At 34.5% G+C, this 16,173-nt stretch overlaps 1 protein-coding gene across 1 annotated transcript; it reads right to left on the reverse strand.

Moving 5' to 3' along the window:
* Positions 1 to 6,546: 6,546 nt before the first annotated feature.
* On the reverse strand, positions 6,547 to 15,084 carry LOC111015174 (protein NLP8). The gene is made up of 5 exons (XM_022290118.2): positions 13,295 to 15,084; positions 12,623 to 12,667; positions 11,254 to 11,982; positions 10,116 to 10,239; positions 6,547 to 8,166 (listed from the first exon to the last, which is right to left on the reverse strand). Exons 1-5 carry the CDS (start codon positions 14,237 to 14,239, stop codon positions 7,049 to 7,051), a joined length of 2,961 nt encoding a protein of 986 aa, XP_022145810.1. The 5' UTR covers positions 14,240 to 15,084; the 3' UTR covers positions 6,547 to 7,048.
* Positions 15,085 to 16,173: the final 1,089 nt, after the last annotated feature.

Here is a 16,173-nt window from a genome sequence, read left to right on the forward strand (position 1 = left end):
TAACTTTCTTGTTTCTCTTTTTTTTTTTTTTAACTTTCTCACAATTGTATATACATTTTGGAAACAACCCAAACAAGTTTTTTATTTCTGGTTCCTATTTCTAATTTGTTCCAAAATATAAATGAAAACATTATTTTATCATACTTGAATTCGTGGATGTTGGAGCCATACAATTCATTTTTCTTCATTAAAAATAAAAAACGACATAAACAACAAACACGAACGTTGCCAAACAGACCTAAATAAGTAAATTCAAAATCCAAAATTACCCCCACAGAAAAATGGGGAACGATTCTACTTTGAACTATTACTAGGAATAGTGTAGTCACTTATATTGCATTATTTTATATTTCTTTACTTGTCTTTTACATTGTTACTATCAAAAACAAGATTTGTGGTTACCAATTATCATGGTGTAACACCACATGAATCATTAAGGGTGTGTCTGGCAGTGATGATAGGGGAGTAATTTTGAAAAAAAAAATTTAAGTATAATTGATTTTTCAAAATTACGGTTAAGTGAAACCTTAAAAATCAATTTAAAGTGATTTTAAAATTGTTAAAATCAATTTTTTAATTTGTCAAACATGATCAATGGAAAGATGGGTGATTTTTACAATGACAAAAGTGACTGAACACACCCTAAGTTATGCACAAAAAGCTAATAGAATGCAATTTCGATTAAAACTCTTATTTCAAAATCTGTTTCCCCTCTCTACTCGGCATCATTTAGAATGTGACTAAACTCTTCGATTGTCATTTGTGCCCACGTGTAACTTCTGTTTTATAACTCCATGAAACATCATACTATTTTCATCTTCTTTTTAATGGATAACTCAATAGAATAGTTTTTTGAAATTACTTTAAAGGTTAAGGGTTGAAATGCAACTTTTGAAGCATCAAGGACATGATTGAAACTACATATGATATGACCATGTGTACGTACCTCTATTTCTACAATTCATCGGCATATCACCTACCACATCACATTTCCTTTTTTTTTTCCTAATATAAAAGTTGACAGGAATGTTGTTTTCAAATAATTTTAAAGGTTGAAGGTAGAAATGAATTTTTTGAAATATAGAGGCATTATAGAAATGGAAGCCTACTCTAAACTTTCAGGAGCGTAACGTTTTTTATAACTTAACATAAAATTTATAATAATTTAGCGACTTTAGCATGTAACTATATGATTTCCCAAGTTTGATGCTTTACCTTAACTACTGAATTTTTATGATAGATACTAAATGGTAAAATATGATTTATTTTTCTTGTTTTTGAAGAGATGGCCAAAGAACAAGATATACATTTTTAAGAATTGTATAAAACTTTTTAGGTAAAAAAGAGTTGTGGAATTCTAATTTTTAATTCTCAATTTTATCAAATTTTGAATAACTAATGAACTTCTTATCTCCTTGAAATGAAATAAAAAAAATTGCCCAAACTACTCAAAATTCAACTAATAAAATTAAGTTGCAAAAATGTCTAAACTCTTTATCCAAATAATAACTAAGGAAAAAAAACCTTAAACCTATGTGCGAAATAAGCTGGCTTCTTTGATCACCCTTTGGTCTTTTAATAATATATGTATTTTAAATTAAGGTTACAATGATTAGTTCTATTTCATGGTCTTGTGGTTAACTTTTTAAAAATATTTTCAAAATCTAAACCAATTTAGTTTTCAAAAAATTTTTTGATTTCCAAAAATTTGGACTAACAATTTTGATGTGTTATTAAAAAAAAGTAAAAAACATACCAAAGAAATAGCGAGAAAAAACATAACTTTTGAAAACATAAAATTGTTATTGTTATAGGAAGCAAAACGGTCCAAACAAAAATGAGAATTGAACCGGGAAGAAGGAAGAACCCCGTAGCTACTACCAACCGGAGCCGGCCCACTCTATGACCGACCCGACCTCGGCGCCGATTAGTCGAGAACACCTCTCGACTTCTCTCTCGGTCCCTGTCCAGGCCAACTTGTATTTGTAGAACCTCGACCTTGTTTTGATGTTAGAGCCCGCAACGAAGTATCTCACGGCCCAAGAAGCCCAATGATGTAAATGACCTAGAGTTCAAATAATGATACCTAGGAGGGAAGGAAGAACTATAAATAAGGAAATGAGTCACACCTAATAAAAGGTACACCTGAAACCCCGACTGTCCTCCTACTCTCCTCACTCGACTTCCCCGATACTAACTTAAGCGCTTGTGTGCCCAAAGCAAAACCGGTCCTAGTGTTATTCTGTTTTGCAGGTCACGTCGATCCATTCCGAACCTAGGAGATTGGTACTAATTTGGTGATATCTGAGGAGACCAAATTTCGACATCAACAGTTATCGACCAAAACAAAAATTACCCAAATTACCCTAAATTGCCCAAATTCAACCAGAAATTAGCCAATAACATATATATTTACAAACTAACTTAATTTAGCCAAAACAAAATATCCCTAACTTAGCCATAAAATTTCGTAAGAAAAAAAAAAAGAAAAAGAAAGAAAAAAAACTCAAACACCAAAAAGAGTTTTTCTTTTTTCTTTCTCTTTTTTGGAGAATGATTAAATAAACATTCAATGAACAATCCTCAAAGCATGTGAGATATACTTAATTGTTTTAAAAAAAAATATTAATAATTTAGTCTTTGAAATATATATATTCTTTGATCGGTTTGGAACTCATCGTTATTATTAGGCTAACATGGTCCCGATCCCAAAGATTATAGTTCAAGCTCGGTTTAGGCTTAAGCCTAGAAGATCAAAAATATTGTTTTGGTCAAGGCAAGCCCGAACTTCCCAATTGATAAGCTTGAACACATTTGTTAAAAATAATAATAATAATAAATAATTTTAAATTAAGCTTAGATACACTTATGGTATATCTATGAAACAACTATTCATAAATTGTGAAAAATATATAATCAAATTTCTATGACTCAAATCTGTACTAAAAAGTTAGGTTAATTAACAAGTCTATCTAGTGTCTAGCCACGTGGTATTTAATAACAAATTTAAATGAAGTAATAATCTTGGCTATTTAAGAACTAATTTAAATGAAGTAATAATCTTGTTATTCATAAACAAAATAATATAAAAAGTTTTGGAAGGAAAAGAACATACGAGCAAAATAGTGAGACTTTTGTAGTTTTAAAGGTTGATCTCTTAATTTTATGGAAGTGTCCGTGAAAATATCAATAAGATGTCAATATCAACATCGATACATATTTTTGGAAAAGTTATAAAAGTAACAAATTAAAAAAAATTAAGAGTAAAATACATTTTGGTCCTTAAGGTTTGCACTTCAGTTTTTATTTGGTCTCTCAATTTAAAAATTCACCATTTTTTGTCATTGAGATTTAGTTCTTAAGTTTCAAAAGTGATATATTTGATTCCTAAAGTTTGAATTGTTTCGTGAAGTTTGAATTTGGTTTCTAATTGAATCCCTTAGTTGAAGTTTGATTTATAATTTATCTCTAAATTGAGTCGACGATTAATTGACCTAACGAAATAATGATATGACAGTTAACATATATTGACTAAACTCTGTTATTTAGTCAAAAGAGAATGAAGAACGTTGTTAGATTAACTAACGGTCAACTTAGCTCATGAATCAATTAGAAACCAAATTCGAACTTTAGGGACCAATTAAAAATTAAATTCAAACTTCATGGATTAAACATGTTACTTTAAAAACTTCAATGATGGACAAAGAAATGATTATGTTTTAAACTCGCGGACCAAATAGAAACTAAGTCCAAATTTCAATGACCAAAATTCTATTTTACCCCTAAATTAACAAATAAACATTTCACAAGATCAAAAATTGATATTTTCTAATATTTCATCGAATTTTTTTTACAATACAATAAAAATATCAATTTATCCGGACCACTTACCTTACTAGATAGGGGGGGACACGGCTGTCAAACATCAGAGCAAGAGCCGTATCGATGTAAATTTAATACTAACGCGTTCAATAATTTTATCTTAAACTTTTGAAATCTTTAAAAATATTGTCGTTCGTGCACTAAATAGATTTAAAAAGAAAAGGAAGCTTGTGAAATGACATTTTTGTCCAACAAGCGTTGACCAAGTTTTTGGAAGTTAGAAAGAAGGATCCGTTCAACATCCAAAGCAATTCCAAGAAGCCAAGTGGTGGCATCTCGGAAAATCATCTCTTTCATTTTCCCACTACTACCTAATTATATTTGAGAATTGTTTTTGCAATTGGTTTTCCTCCCTAAATTTGAAAATTTTAACCGTTGAATTGTATAAACAATCTTCTCATTTAGCTCGGTGAAATAAGATATTTATTGTCATCTAAAAGATCGATGGTCTGATATCCTATTCTTGTAATTATCAAACTTAAAAAAAAAGTATTGTCATTCTCTTGTTGATTGTTCGTTCAACTCTATTTATTTTTATTTGTTTGTTGTTTCTTTTATTACGATAAATGTAGAGATGGGAGATCGAACGTTTGATCTTAAAACGGTAAATATGTCTTATCTATTAAGCTATACTCAAATGAACATTTGATTTAGGGAAAAATATACTTTTAGTCCCTGAAGATTCAAAATATACAATTTTGGTTCTTGAAGTTTGAAAATTTGTTCTAAATGGTCCTCGAGAATGCTTTGACCCACTAGTTGAAACTTCGGAGACCAAGAGTGCTTGTTTTGAAACTTCGAAACTAAATTGACACCTACCTCAAATCTTAATGACCAAATATGTGATTTTTCCCTTTTATTTATCATTCTAGCCATTAAAAAAAATCCTAAATATATATTTTGGTCCTTCAACTTCTAAAAAGTATATTTTAGTTAATATACTTTGAATAACAATTTTAATCTTTGTCTCGTAACATCAAATATTCATTCCCCACATCAATCAATCTATATGGTTCAAACATATATCTACATCAACACATTAATACACACCATCACAGACACATTATCTATCTGTTAAATAAATTATAGCAAAATAATAGCGATAACAAAAATAGTTACTTTTTAAAATCCATGAGTTAAAATAGACATCTTAAAATTTTAACATCAAATAGACTTGAAAATTTAGAAGCTAAAATATATATTTTGAATGTTTAAGAACAAAAGTTAAAAGTGGAGTAATCCTAAAAGTTAAAAGGACGAAAATAGAATTTATCCTTTATTTGGCCAACCAACTTTTAATCCTATTTCATTTTACTCTATAAATTTGCAAGATATTTATTTTAGTCCTTCCATTCTTACAAAAAGGTAAAATCATTTTGGTTGTTAGTACTAAGCAGATGAATGACAAATTCAAATATATATATACTAACGTCTGATATGGACATATATTGAAATCTTTAGTCGGATTGAGATAGGTATTAAATTTCAAATGTGATTTTGTTGTTACTAGAAAAAGAAAGTTTCTATTACCATTAATTATTTTGGATTACTTTTACACCAACAAGAAAGGGAAAAATGGATTATTAGAGGAGAGGCAAGCCTTTTTTAAGGCATAAGTTATGTCGTAACTCATGAGCGAAAAAGGAACGGGCCTAATTTAGATCATAATATATACTTTGTGTTGATGCAATGATTAAGGGAGCGAACACCTGCAAAAACAAATCCGATCTAAACCGGTGTGACCTTTGCCACACGGACTCCGATGCTTAGGTCAGCAATGAGAGTAGAGAAATAGTCAGTTTCTAGTATGGAGACTGCATTGCCTTAGGGTTAGGTCTATTAATCTAGCCCTAACTTTGTATTGTCGAGGCTCAACGATTGTCCATCGATAGGAGAGGGTTGATGTTGGGCTCGACCCCAAACAGGGGTGTTTAACCTCTGGCCATTGGATCCAAGCGGAGGAAACCACATTGCACCTTGGCTTTGGACCAAGGTGAGAGGCCAGCACCGAGGTGGGGTCGGTGCGGAGGCACTGTGATGGGCGTCGCGTCGTTTTTGTTCTCTATAACACCTTGCTTATACTCGTCTTAACTAACCTATACAACTCCAATAGATGCCTTCATCACCATGTTAATATAAATATTTGAAGTCACCTGATCTATCTATTAAATAATTGACAATAGAACTAAAGTGTTGACTTTTTGGTCCTTAATCTCAAATTAATTAATTTTAATTAATTAATTAATGTTTTGATGATAACAAACTTATTTTTGTTTATTGACTATTTTAGTGTCCATAGTTCGAAACAATGATTCCAACGACATTTGAATCATCAAATTTGGAGCTCAAACACAACAAAATACATATGACGATGACGTTGAATGTCGAAATATTCAATGCAAAAAATATACATAATACTACAGGCACTACAAAAATACATAATCTTAACACGTTGCATCCGTCTTAATGTGAAAAGAACCATAACAAAATTTAGACCTAAAATACATGTAAAAGACTAATCTACGCTTACAAGATATAATCCTCACCCTCCAATTGAAATATGACATAAACACAGTGTCTAACATTCAAAAGATAGTCTTAACAACACTGCATATTACGTGTTTTCCAAAATTGACATTCTTGGCCGAGATATCATCCCACAGCTACCAATAACAGACTTCCTTTAAAACTTATATTACAGCGAGAAAATAATAATATTGAATATAAAGTAATTTCTATAACCTCTTGGCTAATGTAAATATGATTACAGGGTATAGGAACTTGGCATTCTCAAACAGAATATGCTTTCATTCCCCACTAAATCAAACAACTTACTACTCTCCTAATTTATCATTTACAAACCTATTCAACATATATAGAAAGTAAACTTACTTCCCCTTCCTGCATTTCCTGATCCCCTGGCATAAGATAACACAACCATACTTCGAACTCAACGCGACGTTGAGCTGCACCTCGATCCAACCCGACCCAAATATTGGTGTGCTTTCAATTGAAGCTTGAAAACAGAGAAGAGATCAAGAAGTGTGGAAGGGAAAGGATGTATTGTGTACTGGCTTCGAGCTGTAACATTTCTAGTGACATGTCGAAGAGAATGCTGTTGACACATGATTGAGTTTTTATCTTTGGCTGAGACATCCAACCTTTGTCATGAACCTCCAGACAGGAAGCAACTATTGCTGCCAGAACTGCCCACGGAACACGCGACATCTCGAACGAGAAACTTCACATTTTTGGTGCCGATTTCATCCATTACCTCAAGACATTCTTGCAAGTCTGAATTGCTTACTAACATTACCCATTCTTTTTCATCGTCTAGATATTTGAGCTGGAATGTCCCCTGGTTTAACTTGAATCTCTTTCCAACTTCTTCATAGAGCAGGAGATATCCTAAAGAAGGATCAAATTTGAATCGAACCGTGTCTTCTTTGTATGAAGCTTTTACAATAATCTTGGAATCACTGTCAACAGAGCTAATTTTTTCTTGCAAATGCTTCCCCTCCTCGATGCTTTGACAGCTGGATGAACTTCCATGCATCAATAAGCCAGAGCCGTTCGATGAGTCCGTCATGCTCGAAGTAGCAGGCTGGTAATGTTCAGTGATTCCATCGTCCCCTTGCAACACGGTACACACTTCATCAACAGCTGCAAAAGAGCTTGAACTCTTGGCCAAAAATGGACAGTCAGCACCACTTGATCTAAAATCATTCTCTGAAAAATCCAATCTCTTAATTTTTTTAGCAACAATGGAACCTGGGACATTCCCTGAGACATCCCAAGTCATCATATCCAAGCCAGCAAGCTGGCATGATGCAGCATCTATCCCAATGGATTTTGAACCTTCGCTACAATCAAGCTGACAAACATTAGGTTCCTCTTCTGGGACCATAACATTTCTCGAAGACATTCTTTGGGATATAGCGACAGCAGACTCGTCCATTTCCAATTTCATGGTGGAATTCTGACTACTGAAAGTTGCAGAAGGTACAGAACTTACATCCTGAAGGAATGGCTCGAGATTTCTTATAGATGGGTTATTATCAGAGAAGAGAAGATTATTGTGTCCATTGAGTTCTGGAATAAGAGAGCCGGCTGCCATAAGACCACCTGTGGTTGGATCAAACTTCAATCCACCCTCCACCCCCTTGACAGAATCGAGAACTGTCTGTATTTTCCTTAACGAACGATTTACTTTGTTTATTTTTCGGGATGGCCACCTCAAAATCCCATGCTGCCTGCATATTCTTTTCAAGGTTGTTGGGCAAACTGAAAATTCACCACCCAAAACGAAATACAAAAACAAAAATGAAGTTAGTGATAAAATGGAGCCTATTCTAGTATGAATATATTGAAATAAGTTTTTGCTTAAAATAAATTAAAACACTAGTTAAGGGCACATATAAACCTCCTTTTAAATCTTTTTTGTAGGGGTTGACATTTGAATAGATTATTCAAGTTCCATCACATTCTCTTTTCTTCCCTCCCTCTTTCTAGTTCTTGACAGTATTATATTCAGTCAATGATATACTCGGCATAACAAGTCCCAGGCGAAATGGCTCACCTTTCATATCATATTCAAATACACTAACTCTTGTTTTATTCATGAATGACCTCAATCTTTTTCACACACAAACACACACAAAAAATAAAAAAATAAAAAGGCAAATGCCTACTACTTATTTAATTTATGTATACACACAGCTGATCCGTAATAGAATAATTAAATGCATCGGCACCATAACAACCTCAGACCTATTCTCAAAAACAAGGTTAAATCCATTAATGATCAATAGAGATATACATGATAGAACATGTTAAATGCATACTTCTTGCACCAGAGTAGATTGTAACTCTTGAAAATACAGGGATTTTACTAGCAATGACTAAAATACATATTTGTAACTTGCAGTCTTCCTTATGTTTAATCATTTAAAAATGAGGGCTAGAAAGTAGAAAATATAAGTTCCAAAAAATTAAATTCTAGGTCAAAGAAAACCTGAACGATCTCGGCATAAAACTTGAAGTAGGGAGTATGAATACTGTACAGACTCAATTATAATTAAGGTTCGAGAAAGGCTCTCTTACTGAAAGATTATTTTCTCAAGGCAGACTCACGTTGAATCAATTTGAATCAAGCGGGATTTCGTATAACTTCTCTTTTCTTGTACAGTCAGGATCAGTTAAGGTGAAGTTGGGAATTAATATGGGACATTAATGAAATGGGTTAGACGGAGGAAGATTGCATTTAGTTAATTGGGTTTCAATGACAACATTGTAAGAGGAACGTGGTAATGTGGAGAATCTTGATGGTACAAACATCACCCTTCTATCCAAATGGTTATGCAGGTTTCTGTAGAACCTCAGACCAACTTTGTGGCATTAGGTAATGTGATTTGGTGTGGGATCCGCCCCAATAAATGGGTTTCTAGTCCGGGATCTTTAAGCACCTTCAGGAACCTATGGAAGGTGACCCACCATTGCCAATCGATTGTTTGTATTTTTATTAACTTCTTTCAAGGGATAGTTGCAAAACATGTTTTTCGGGAGGTTTCTTCATCTCACAACAAAACAATACCAGTCAATCACAACTTCTCGTTCTTTTGGTTATTATTTCACTACAGGAGATCAATGAATTGACTTCCCTCCTCTCTATCACTCAAAGAGTCATTTCGATTCTCAATTTCTCCTAGTCATAACTACTTGTGTAGTTCTGTTGAGTCTTAGTTTCTTACCCTTAAGAGGATTAAAACCTTACACTTAATCTAGAGAGTATCCACATTTGTCCTTGGCCCCAACTAGTGCATTCAGTGCAAGTGCACTTCGAACAAACTAAACCACCTCTAAGGCTTTGCCCTTTTGCTACAAAGGTGTGGTGTTGTTTATGGCATAGCCCAGTATTCAATGAGATGGAGGAAATTATTTTCAATCCCTCCATAAATAAAGTATTTGGTTAGGGAAAAAAAAAAAGAGAACTGTTTTGAGTCTAAATAAGTCATGAGAGGAAGTTTGAGATTTAATGGATTTTTACATCTCTATTTCGTACCAAAGAACTTTTCTGAAGTTACCCGATACCCATAGATGACCAATAGCTGGGATCATTTTTAAGTTCTATTGTCTCCCGTTTGTTGGCCATTGGTTGTTTTGTGTGGCCTTATTTTTCTATCCATTTATTTTAATGAAAGATCATTGAAATACTAATAAGTCTGCAGGCTTACCACCAATGCTCTTTGCTGCATCCTTGAGACTCCCAGAAAAGTATTGCTGAAGAACACTCAAGCTCACGTTTTTCTCAGCTGTGGCACGTTTTTTCTCTCCAGGCTTCCGTGATCCATTAGTTATCTGCAAGGTAGGATAAGTTGCATAAGAAACTGTAAAAGGCTAATCCATAACCTGGAGATGATTGTGCACCTACAATTAAAGGAAAAAAATAGAAAATTTCACCCATAAATTTAAAAGATACTGGTCACAAGCCAAATTTAGTACTCAATGCATACGACACATCGAATCAAAACAAGGTACAACCATGTGCCAGTTAAATTTGAAATCCAATGCCCCATCTGCTTCTCAACAAGAAAAAAAAAGGGATGCGGCAACCTATGATACACTCCTTCCATCTACACATCCCTATCCTTCTCAATATCTGTACTTTGTAGCTTAAAGTGCACATTGGTTTTTCAGTTTATCACCTTCCTGTACTTAATACTAAATTGAGTACAAGGAACATTATACTAGAAACAATCGAAGAATAAACAAACCATCAATTGGTAGCTAGTAAATTGAGTGATCAAATTATTGTCTCATCAGACAAAAATGCGATGCCCCTTCCACCCGGGGCACCTAACCACAAAGAAGGCTGAGCAGCCATAGATGGTCTAGACATGCAACGATGTACACTGCAGATAATATTCCTATAACAGATATGCCATACACCTCCATCCTGTTGTATAGGACTAGTGCAATAAATACATAGATGTTGCTCGATAGGTCCAAATTAAACATACAATGAGACTCAAAGTCCACGTCTGGTGCTTCCTTTTCTATTTAACACCAGCAACGTACTACATTAAGCACAATTAATCATCCAAGAATGCAAGCATTCCTCTTTAAAATGGTCTAGGAAAAACCAAAACTATTAGTTGTTGCAAATTGATCCAGTATTAGGTAGATGATATTTTAGACATTTTTATGCTATTAAAAAAAACAATCCCCAACTCACATGCCTTATTTAGATGGCGACCAATATCATAAAAAAATAAAAGATTCAAATGATAAATGAAATGATTAATAAAGGGAAGGAATGGCAAGAAAAAAAGTAACAGTAGAACAATACAGAGAATCCCAGGAATAAATTACCTGCTTCTTAGGACATTCCACTTCAGTTCCACCATCTATTGAGTTAGATACTCTTGTTTCACTGTCTGTTACCGTGGGTTGTGAGTTTCTCCTAGAAGTAGTTGCAGACTTTCCAATTGATCCACTCTGAAATCCAGTAATAGGTTCCTCGGCCCCTACTAATTCTTCCTTCGAAACTGTCCTCAAACTCCGACACATTCTTTGCATGGTACCAGAGAGATTGTTTAACAAAAGTTGCTGTTCTGAGCTCCCTTTCATATTGACAGGTAAAAAGAATTCTAGTATATAATCATCATTACCAGTGTACGTACTTCTCAACCTGATTGCAACCGCAGCATTCAAACAGAACTTGCGAGCATGATGGACCAGTGGATACTCATTAATATCATATGTCTTCACGTCAGGATAAAAGAAGGGATGATTGGATTTAAGAGCTTTCCCAGCTATCCCTTGCCCTTCCTCAAGATGATGTTCCACACATGCATGCACAAAACCTTGAGTTGCTTTGTCATTAACATAACATGCCGTTTCCTCAATACATAATACAGATTTCTCCTTTGGGTAAATGTTGTTCTCCTTCACACGAACCCTTTCAGCCTCATCGACAGCTTCCAAAGTATAACAGCAAGGAATCCAGGTTAGGGCCATAGGCAGACTATGTGCATGACATACAGCACGTAGCACATCTGTTATCTCTGCTAATGCAGATCTCTGGTTCTTCTTCAAACACTGTAACAAATATTTCATTGATATATATAAAGCTGAAAAGATGTGGAATTCAAAAAAGATTGAAAATTAAGATGGCTAATATTGTCATGTAGTTTATCCCAAGTGTTCAAAAAATATAACACAGGCAGAAATCTCCTTTTTCTAATTATTCTTGTTTCTCCAACCAACCTATTTCCCTTTTTCCATCAATATGAACCCACTTCTCCCATCTCCCCTTCTACTCTCTCAATCCAATCTCTCTTACTCTCCAGATCCCTCTCACTCACTCACTTGCTCTCTCCCACTCCCTCTTTTGTTCTCTCAATCCCTCAACTCCACGTGAGTCGAATTTAGTCATTAAGTATTCCATGGGGCTCAATATGTCCATGTGTCCAAATAAATTCATATCTCTTAGTGCCTCATCATATTTCTGTTAGCATATTTATACTTTTTTATGGAAGGACTTGATTGAAACAAATTGATACATTAAGTATTAAAAGTAAAAATTTTAAAGAACTAAGATGAAATAGGAAAATTTTTGTAAACATTAGGAATCAATCTTTATATTTGGCCTAATTAAAGTTCTCACTTAAGAGTTATTACAAATCACTAAAAGGAAACTGCAGAAAAAACCAACAAATAATAGTGCAGCCAATAATACCTGAGGATAGAGTCGTGGAGGTGCGATAGTGCTCAAGCTAACAGTCTGCAACAAGCATGGTCCAAAGAAGCATCAACAATATGATCAATAGATCCTTATAATGCAGTCATTTATAAAACTCAGGAAAGTGGACCGCAAAAAAAAAAAAATACCACTAGCACAGCAAATCCGTAGAAGAGTAAGTTTATATTGAATGCATTAGTTACTCCTTATGATCATCTACAACTTTTTGGGAACCATTTGATCCTCTTATAAATGAGTTCTTAGATATCTGAACTGAACATGTCTATGCATATTGGCACAATATGCATAACATTTAAGGTATTAAAAGAAAATTTTACCAGCAGTAGGAATTTTGTCAGAAAAAAAAAAAGGAACTAGTGATAATAAAAACTTAAAACGCACACCTACTCCACATGATATTTATCAATGAAAATTTTAAAAATTAATTAAAAAAAACAACAACAACAAAAAAGAACACTTCTTGCTATCGTAGTGATAGAGACAAGAAACCGAATAGGATAACAGAAACCAACAGATCCGTCATTTCCATTCAATTTAGCAGGAAAGATGGTGCAACTCTATAGTGTTAACTGCCAAGAAGCTAACTTTAAAGAAACGGGAATGAGACAATTTATAACTATTATAAACGACTGCACAAGGAGAAATAACCTGTAGAGCTCGGGAAACCATGTCGATCTCTGCATCAAAATTGGGCTTCTCCCTTGTAGTAACAACTTCAAGAACGGCACAACATGACCCTTCAAGTTCATTATTCGTTATTGGTAAGGCAACCGATCCATATACCTCATGACCGATTGCATGTTTCATTCGCAGATACTCATTGTCGCTGTAATATCTAACATTTGATGTCCATTCCGGAATTTTGGAGATAAAAACACGACCAGGAAGCCCAAGGAAAGAACCCGGTTTTCCTTCTGCAGAGAATTTGAACGACCTCGACACTTCCCGGTACCCTGTGAGCATTTGATCAAGCAGATATGGCTGATCGCTTGTGCTCAAGAAGAATTGGTTTCCATGCTTCACAGGCACCCAGACTTGAGCCAAAATTCCTCCAGGTGAAGACTCTTTAAACAAGGACAGTGCCCTGAGCATCCTATCATCAAGTGACCAACCAAGTGGCCTAGAGATCAAACAACTATCCATGTCTGGGAGGACATCATTTGATTTCGAACCTGCTTCATTTGCATTGTCCGAAACATCAGACACCCCAAATTCAGTATCTGGCCGCTGAAACATTGTCTTGTCTCCATAATTGAAAGAGTTTACCATGGAAATGGAAGCTCCACTAATTTCATTCAGAGGGAATGTTCCATAATTCCCTTCTGGGAAAGTCGAACACTCCAAAGAAGTGCTAGTACCCATCGGTGTGATCGACGAAAAGCCACAAGACGTGAAGATCTGATCAATTGTTGCATAGTTACTGCCCCATCCTGCGTATGAATCAGAATTCATCAGCTCTGAGAAGCCGTGAAGCACATCTTCAGGACTCATAATCCTCATCCCAGCGTCAGAAGAAGCCAGAGTTTCGGGCTGAGTTCTCGAAGGCCCCCAATACCCCATCCCTTGTTCCTTAGACGAAAAGGGGTTTTCCATATTGAACTAAATCAAATGGCGATTGATGCTAGAATTCCATCCAGCGACAGCGCCCGAAACTAATACTCCTAAGCTTACTATCTTTCTCCGCCATTACACAGTTCAGAAAACCATCCATTATTATATCCCCTGCTGCAACTTCTCACACCCCCCCAAATTAACCGCACGCACCGACCAAGAAATCTGCAATACAATTACAAAACTACAAAACTACACTTTTGTAAAGATTCCCCCAAACACAACAAAAAAGAGAGACAGAAAAGGCCATAAATCGAAGGAACCAGACTTCCACCGCACAAACACCTTATCCCCAAATCAGCAAAATTCCAGGAAAAGGGTTCTCTAATACAATAACAGAGTGTTCAAAAGATGACGGATGCGACCGCAAATCACTCACGAAAGCAGCCAACGGTATGAGTTAGCAGAAACCGCGAAGCTTATCGAAGGAAGCAGCGCACAGAATTCCAAGAATTAGAGATAGAGATAGTGATGTGAGAGAGAGAATTCTGCCCCATAAAAGGAAAACTTAAACCCTAGAGAGAGAGTGGGCACCATTGCGGCGTGGGAGCAATTCTCTTGGAAATGGGTTACCAAAAATAGCAACATTTGTCGCCATTGCAAGGCTGTTTTTTGCCCCCTTTTCTTCTCTTCTGATAGAAAGAATCTAAGAAAACGGTGAATGGCTTAAAAATTTACCTTTTTGGTTACAAGAATTTGCAGAGACACAGAAAGAAGACAGCAGAAAGAGGAGAATTGGGAAAGCAATTGGAAGATAAAATGGAAGCTTTGGCTTCACCTTCGGTTTCAGCCTTTGTGATCCATCGAAATTGTGGAATGGAATGTCCAATGCACGTTCAAAAGACAACTATGTCCTCCTTTTCTTTCCCTTTTTCTTTACATTTTTAAGAGATTTAATCCACATATCATTTTCAATTTCCTTTTTTCTCACCATTTTGTTTAGCCCAATTTGGTAAATTTCATAATAATTTCATCCTTAGAAATACTACTTTGTGTTTTTATTTTCAATTTTAGTTTATTTAGGTGGGTATAGTAGGAGTTATTGCGTTCTGGTCCATCTAGTTATTACTTCAACATCTCTTAACTTTATTTTTAATATCATTTTTTCTATCACAATTTCAATAAAACACTATATTCGATGTATTTATTAATATGTAACCATGATTTATATTAAAATGTTTCTATGTGTTAAAATTTTTCAAATAGAAATTAAAATTGTCACTTTTTAAAAGCACGAGGACCAAAATAAACAAGATTGAAAGTTCGGAGAACAAAATAGTATTCTAACTTAGTCGATTATTTCCCCCACCAACCCAATGGTTAATCCGTTTTTACTCTTACAAAAAAAAGTGAGGTGTGGGATCGATGGGATTGCGGATAAAAACTAGTTAATTTCTACCTCTACGAATCAACTCGGATTAGATGATGGATCATGATCCAATAATTTTTTACCCAAATTTTAAAAACTTCAAGTTGATCAACTTCTTGCATGTTTAATTCAAGTATGCAACCTTAAATCAAGAATGACAAATGACAAGATAAAACTCATGGCTCAAGTTTAGGAAACAATCCAATTTTATTCAAATTATATCTTGAAATTACATGGAAATAACTTAAGATTTTAAATAGCCTCAAAGTCCACAATTTTATGCATTGACTAATCCTAAGTGGAGGCTATGAAAGAAAAACAAACGTAGAACCTAACGTAACGAAATTCTAATTGAAAATCACATGTAATGAACACTCTAATCGAAAGATTAAAGTATCCAAACTTAAAATATATTCTAGAGGATCAAAATGGAAAGCAATCAAACTGAAAGTCTTTTTAACCGTACATATATCAATTTCACCTTAAAGAAGGTAGTAAACGTCTTCTTTATTGAGTTAATTATGCTTAAATTGACGAAACCATCTCA

This window comes from Momordica charantia (genome assembly GCF_013281855.1).
Source record: "Momordica charantia cultivar OHB3-1 chromosome 5 unlocalized genomic scaffold, Mcharantia_2.0 BLBB01000005.1, whole genome shotgun sequence".
In the NCBI taxonomy this organism is placed as follows: Eukaryota; Viridiplantae; Streptophyta; class Magnoliopsida; order Cucurbitales; family Cucurbitaceae; genus Momordica; species Momordica charantia.